The sequence below is a fragment of the Poecilia latipinna genome, unplaced genomic scaffold (assembly GCF_001443285.1).
Source record: "Poecilia latipinna isolate Pla-1442-1.1 unplaced genomic scaffold, P_latipinna-1.0 Scaffold2393, whole genome shotgun sequence".
In the NCBI taxonomy this organism is placed as follows: Eukaryota; Metazoa; Chordata; class Actinopteri; order Cyprinodontiformes; family Poeciliidae; genus Poecilia; species Poecilia latipinna.
In genome coordinates this window covers 38,835-46,016 of record NW_015115009.1, presented here as the reverse complement: position 1 = coordinate 46,016, position 7,182 = coordinate 38,835, and the positions used below count along the sequence as shown (strand labels likewise).

The 7,182-nt window shown below is 35.4% G+C and overlaps 1 protein-coding gene across 1 annotated transcript; it reads right to left on the bottom strand.

Moving 5' to 3' along the window:
• Positions 1 to 2,724: 2,724 nt before the first annotated feature.
• On the bottom strand, positions 2,725 to 6,232 carry LOC106937624 (protein GAPT-like). The gene is made up of 3 exons (XM_015019233.1): positions 6,178 to 6,232; positions 3,495 to 3,841; positions 2,725 to 3,000 (listed from the first exon to the last, which is right to left on the bottom strand). Exons 2-3 carry the CDS (start codon positions 3,836 to 3,838, stop codon positions 2,862 to 2,864), a joined length of 483 nt encoding a protein of 160 aa, XP_014874719.1. The 5' UTR covers positions 3,839 to 3,841; positions 6,178 to 6,232; the 3' UTR covers positions 2,725 to 2,861.
• Positions 6,233 to 7,182: the final 950 nt, after the last annotated feature.

Below are 7,182 nucleotides of genomic sequence, written 5' to 3'. Positions count from 1 at the left end.
TTCTGTGCCTTACTGGTCAGTTCTTCTTTTTATTTTTTTCATTAATTAAGCATTGTTGCATCTTATTTATTCAGAACTTCCTCTATATGCAGCATGAAAAGTCATCAGGCTCCTCCTGCTTCCTGGTATGACTGAAACTGAAATAGCATAAAGTAAAATTAAAACAGTAAAATGCCTCTTCCCCATAGTTTCTGAAATTCTTTTTAACAAGCACCATCTGAGTAAATGTTAAGATTTCCAGCTACCATTATGTTGATAGAGAGTAACATAAACAGAGTTTGACTTCATCTATTTCTCCTGTATGTTGTGTATAATTTGCATGATGCTAAATAAACTCCCTGTTATTAACTTTTAACTTTTCATTAACATTGAAAGCCTGTGTCAGTTGTGGCAGATGGATAGTTGCACTGAGCCAGATTCTGGTTCTGGTTCTGCTGGAGTTTTCTTCCTGTTAAAGGGGACTTTTTATCTCCACTGTCACTACATGCACACTTGGTATGAGGGATTGCTGTAAAGTCAACAACACAATGCAAGCAATTGTCTGCTGTTGGTTCATGTTTGTCTAGGAGGAGTGAATGCTGCAGGTCAATAACTGGATGCAATCTGCTGGGTTTAATTAGACAAAAAAATGTCAAACTACTTTGAATAAAGAACTGAGTTTGATGCACTGTTTGGAGTGTACAGGATCTGTCCCTGGTGAACTTTGTGTCATGGCATCTGATGTAGGATATGAAGATGGCATTGAACTTAATTGTTTCAAGTAACGTCAAAGTGAAAAGTTTCTGTAGGTTAAAGACTTGTAATTTTTAAGTTAATTCAACACAAAAGAGTAAGTTGCCAGCACTAAACCAATAATAATAATAATAATAATAATAATAATAATAATAATAATAATAATAAGTGAGATTAATGTAAATAAATTCATAAAATGAACTAGAGTGTAGGAAATAGGCAGAATATAAATCTAAAGGGATTAAAGCATAACTAGGTACAATGATAGTAATTTATTGGTTTATGCTACAAATGTAAGAGCATGTAAGTTGCATCATAACTTTGTTAATTCTTTTATTACACTATGGCCAGTAAAGGCAAACCAAACCAATAGATTTATCCTAAATAAATCAACAACTAAGAATAGACTGATCCAAAGTAAAAGATACAGCTTGGGATTGAGCATAATAGGACAAGAAAGCAGGAAAGCAAACACATAGAAAAACCAAAATGACCCTTAATCCTGACACAAATACCTCAAAATGATAATTATTGTTGCTTTAAAATACGCTTTAATGGGTGAGTTCACTCTAAGCACATCTACAAGCAAAAAGGAAAGAAGAAAAATACACAAAAAAATGCTGCCATGAAGTTAGAGCATTCGGAAGACCAACCATAAAATAAATGTCAACACAAATAAACGGATATCTGAGTAAAGTACAGGCATCACTTGTTATCCTGCCCTCAGCTCTCTGAAGGTTAAATCAGGTGTAACATTAGTCATTATATCCACACACATATATGTTTAAGTTCCATCAGACCTCAAGACATCATGGTCTGCTAACTGCAATCTGGTGATTTTTGCTGCTTGTAGAGTAATGACAAACAACCATGCACACACACACTCACACTTAGGGAGAATTTAGAGAGACCAATTTACCTGACAGTCATGTTTTTGGACTGTGGGAGGAAGCTGGAGTACCCAGGGAGAACCCACCATGCAGATGCAAACCATGCAAACTCCACCCAGGACCTTCTTGCTGCAAGGCAACTGTGCTACCAACTGTGCCACTGTGGAACGACCAGTTTGTACATTTCACACCAAATTATATTTGTCTGAAACAAAGAACATATGAAATAATGGTTGGATATTTTATGCTGTTTGCATTTGCCTTTAATTGTTTCAGTAATTGAATAAGGCACATTCCAGCATGCACTAAAACAAATGTGTAAATTTGTTACATGAAATCAAATCAAGTTGGCCAAACTTATTTTATTTACATTTACTTAAGATAAACAAGTGATATATTTACTTGGATAAACTAGATTTGATTAAATGTAACACATTAACACTTTTTTTTAATTTGGAGCTCCATTCTTTTTCTTCAGTTTGGGCATATGGTAAATAAAGGCAAACCTTTATTTTAATGGGTGTGCATAAGACTGACATGACACACTGTCATAAACATGTGATAACAACAGTCATGAACATGAAGGAGTCTTCATGAATGTTTTCAACTGTTGTCATGAAGTATCATTCGGTAAATAAAAGTCCATTAAAAGTGTAAGCTTTGCATTATTCGGTTAATAATGACCCTTTTACACAAAGTTCTATTAAGATTTGTATTAAAAGTTCATTAAAAGTATCAACTTTGCATTAAAAGTGTCATTATTTACCAAATGACACTTCATGGCAACAGTCATAAATATTCATAAAGACTCCTTCATGTTTATGACAGTGTCATGTCAGTTTTATGCACAACCCTTTAAATAAAGTGTTACCACAATGAATCAGACTTGTGGAGAGCCACAATTCCCTTCTTGATATCTTGACAGACCATTCCTTTTATGCAGTGTATGTAAACTTTTGGTTCCTACTGCAACTATCGATTACATGTGGCAACAAAATGTTTGGAAAGACCTCACAGAGAAATTGCGGCTCATAAACTTTTCTATTAACAATCAGTCAACAAACGCAGCAGCATTATCCTATAATTTTGTATTTATATTGTATTTCTTAGACTATCTTTGGAGCTCTTTCTGACTAGAATCTCAATGTACATGACTATAGTGAAAATAAATTCATTCATTCATTCATTCATAAACGTCTCCAAATATGCAACTCTTGATACAGACAACCATCCATGCCTTCAGGAATCAGGCATGAGGTAGACGTCTTCATCGTGGGGCTCAGGTGGTTTGGGGTTAAACTCTGGGTCATTGCTGTATATTCCGTCATCTATCTCTTCACACTGAATGTACACGTCCTCTTCACTCTGAGCAGGCAACCTTTGGAGAAACAGAGTTGAACTAATTACAAAACGTGCAAGCACCATTACATCACAAACTGGGTGGATTTTCTTGTCTGTCATTGGAGGAAAAAACTCCAGGACTGACCAATCAGCTGCCACATCTAAATAACTGAGAAGAGTTATCTTTGAAATGCATCAAGCTATGAGCTGATACTTGTGTGAAGATAGGTAGTTTTCTGCATGTATTGCATAAAGATTGTGCAATGCAAAGTAAGGAAATTAACCCCATGCCCCCACCTTCAAGCACACGCACACAGCCTCACACATACACCTACACGCACGCATGCACACACACGCACGCACGCACGCACGCGCGCACACACACACACACACACACACACACACACATTCAAAGAGCATTACTTTATTTGCTTCTGTTCTGCTGCAAGTCTAATTTGACAGTTTCAAAAGTCACATAACTGGTTCACCACACTCTTCTCAGTATCTTTCAGTATGCACAACATAGTCTACCTGCTCTGTTCTGCATCAGGCCTGTTGAATGGAGCCTTCTTATTTCCCAGGTTTTCATAGATTGGAGACTGGGGCTGGGGCTGGAGCTGTCCTCTGGTCATACTGGTGTACTGGTTATCATCAATTTGTGGGCTTTCAGCAGAGACCTCCTTCTCCTGGTCTCTTCTCTGTACAGACCCCAGCAAAGTCCTGATTTTATTCCAGTATATGAATGCAAGCACTCCGATCACGATGGCAAGGAAAATAAAGAAGAGTGGAAGTCCCACGGCTACACCTGCGGAGGAACTGGGATGCCAACAGGCGTCAGTGCAGTTTGCCTGCAACCAGGTGCTGTTCGATGTCATGATCTGGAATAATAAAAGTAATCACATGGTGTTACATTTACAATAACCCTATTTTTAATCAATTTCTTGCAAGAGCTAAAGGATGTTGAAATCTGATTACTTTTTGGATGATGTCCAAATGCAGAAATTTGAAAGCAAGTTTGGTATAGAAAAAATATTTGTTCTTTTAAGTCCCTGTTATTAAAAAAAGAAAAAAGTTCCATAATTCTGAGATGAATTTGCATGATCATACTTTGCTTTCATTGATATGCAACATTTTCTTCAATTTACCTTTTCATGCAGATTGAGTTACTAGACCATAACTAAATAAATGTAAACATAACCAAAGAAAGGCTTAGTTTTAGGATTCAGAAGACTTGTAAGAGTCACAACTTCCATGGAAATGTGAAAAACAAATCAGAATTTGCTAATTTTATATTAATCACTGAGAAAACCTATTTGCCCCTTGAAGATTTCTTCAAATTTCCTTTTGTGTCACACTTAAATGTTTCAGATAAACAAACAAAGTTATATGTCAGATACGATGACCACAGTACTTACAAAAAGCTGGTTCCAGAAGATGATTTTATTCATTAAGGCAAACATTATTATTATTATTATTATTATTATTATTATTATTATTATTAATTAGTTATTCAATCAAAACTGATCCCATGTGGAAAATATAATTGCCTCTTATTATTACATCACAGATTAACTACGAAACAACATATTTTTGGTTCAAATCAGGTGTTTTGAACAAAACTCCTGACTATTGCCTGATCCCTTAAACCAAGAAATCCCGTAAATAGAACTTGTCTGATAACATTGAATTGGGTTAAAAAATCTTAAAGCAGCACATCATACCCTGGTCTAAACAAATTCAAAAGCAGACAGGAGACAGAGTCTCTGATGTCTCTGAGTCTGGAAAGGGTTACAAAGCTATTCCTAAGGCTTTTGGACTCTAAAGAACTGCGGTGTGAATCATTATCCACACATGGAGGAAACATGGAACAGTGGAGAACCTTCCCAGCCAAAGTTTATCCAAAAGTGAATCTTGTGCTTCTTGTGGATTTTTATTTATAAATGCACACAGACCACTGAAGTGGATACTAATGCATCATAAAATACACCATCAACTACTGGCCATCAGCTACAAATGCAAGAAATTATTTTTGTTAAATCCAATATGGCCGACAGACAAAAAAGCATGCCAAAGCATGTCCCTCCTTCTACTGTCGATGACTCTTGCAGGTAAAAACAATATTGTGACATCAGATAACCCCTAAAGGACAATACTACTGATGTATTTTTCAAATAACAACTTTGTATTTGGAGAAAATTACAATTGATCACCTAAAAAAAATATATATATATTTTTTTTTTCACAAATTTTTTTTCCTTTATGCCTTAAGAAAATAAAAAAATTTGGGAAAAAATCCTGACACAAAGGATCATAATTCATGCATGAAAGGGCTAACACCCAGAAACACTGCTGACAGCAAAGAACACAAAGGCCTTTCTCTCATCTACAACAGACATCTAGATGACTACACGAAAAGATAATTTTTATGAAGATATGGTTACATCTGATGTAAAACTACCACAGTGTTTCCAAAGAGTATAAAAATGACTATAGTCAAACATGGTGGTTGTACCACAATGCGTGTTACAGACCTAAACAACTTGTCACAATCGATGGAGACATGAAGTCTGCTCTTTAGCAAAGTAAAAAGGGAAAAAGTCATGAAGGAAAGGCATCATTGTGTGACTTTAAACAGGTTTAAAAACCTTACACTGTGGCTGAATTACAACAATTATGCAAGGAAAGTTGGACCAAAGTTCTTCAACAGAGACAGAAAAGACTCATTGCTAGTTATCACTAATACTGCCCTATTGCAGTTGTCTCTGCAGTTACTTTATCACACAAGTTGGTTTTGATCATTTTTAGACTCATTTTATCTTTGACTTACGTCAACATTTGTTTGAAATATTTAAATGTGACAAAAAGGCTGCTAATAGAAAAATAAATATGATTCACAACATTGTAAATTACAGTGTTTCTACATCTGGAGGAAGTTACTCTGAATAAAGAGCAACAGAAACTTCTGATAAATGTTAAAAGAGCATTCTAGGCATGTCTCATTTTTGCAAAGTATACCTATGACATGAAATAAAATAAATATTTCTTCCAAAAAAATCTAAAATATACCTGCCTGTTTTCTGTTAGATAAGTTTCAGTCTCTTGTTTGCCAAATAAAACCCCCACAAAGTACAACTTTTCTTTCCTAGCAATGAAAAATATGTCAGATAAGTGAAACACGTTTCTGGCAAGCTTTAGATCATGAAAAAACTCTGACCTTAGAGGGACAGGTTCCAGCTTCACAGGTCGAGGTCCGTGTAGTAAGTGAAACTAGACTTTGAGCTTTTTTTTTCTAAAAGACCTCAAAGTTGCAACATTAAAGTTCCCTTTTACTGAAATCATGGAAGTGGGTGAAACAGCTAAAACCAGATTTCCTTTTAAGGCTCCAGCTGAAAATAGACAGTTGCTGACAGGTGGTAAGTTTTTATTAGCAAAGTTTTTATTTCACTCAGATGATTAGTGAAATATTGAAAAGTTTAGCCTTAATTAAGCTTATGTGGCATTTCTTTTCTTATTTTGTTCTCATTTCTTTTAAAAACAGCATTGTCATATTTAAAAGTTCATCAAACGTTTATTCTGTGTATCCAGATCCAGATGCAGGTTTCACCCAGTTTTAGGGTCACCTAAACATAAACACAGACACCTGAGTTCACAGAAAGTGATTTCCAAAGCAACAAACATAAGCATAACTGTGATCAGCGAATGGCTGAGCACGACCTTTACTTCTCTCTCTGTGTTCCCTCATGCAGCATATTAAACTGCCCCCACACTTCACTGGCCACAAGTTCCTTTAAGAATAAAAAAAGAAAAATGTGACAATTAGTAAATCAGTGAGGTCTTTCCTGTCAGTTATACTATTTTGTATTTTGGTCAGTGCTGGCTGAGTCAAAGCTTGGAGTGTGGTAAAATTTATCAGTTTCCGTTCTGTTGAAAATGCTCTAATAATAACAATTTGCTGCAGATGTTAAAGACAGGGAACCATTTTTAATGACCAGACTGCTTGAATTTGCATTAATAACTAAAGTAGGTCAAAATTGTCTCTTATTTTCACTCAAGAAAAACGGTACAATTCAAAAGTAAAACTATGATTTTCTTTTTCTTTTTTTAATTGACATGTTAAACACTGTGATAAAACTATGAGCAAAACAAACCCCAGATTGCCATTCCAAAAAAACACAGTCATCAGTGGTCAGAGTTAAAGTGTAGAAACACTGGAGAATAA

Excerpts from the sequence above, each read along its gene's own strand:
- LOC106937624 (XM_015019233.1), bottom strand. The coding sequence starts at position 3,838 with ATGACATCGAACAGCACCTGGTTGCAGGCAAACTGCACTGACGCCTGT. Across the intron at positions 3,001-3,494 it reads CCTGATGCAGAACAGAGCAG|GTTGCCTGCTCAGAGTGAAG; the intron begins GTAGACTATGTT and ends GTTTCTCCAAAG.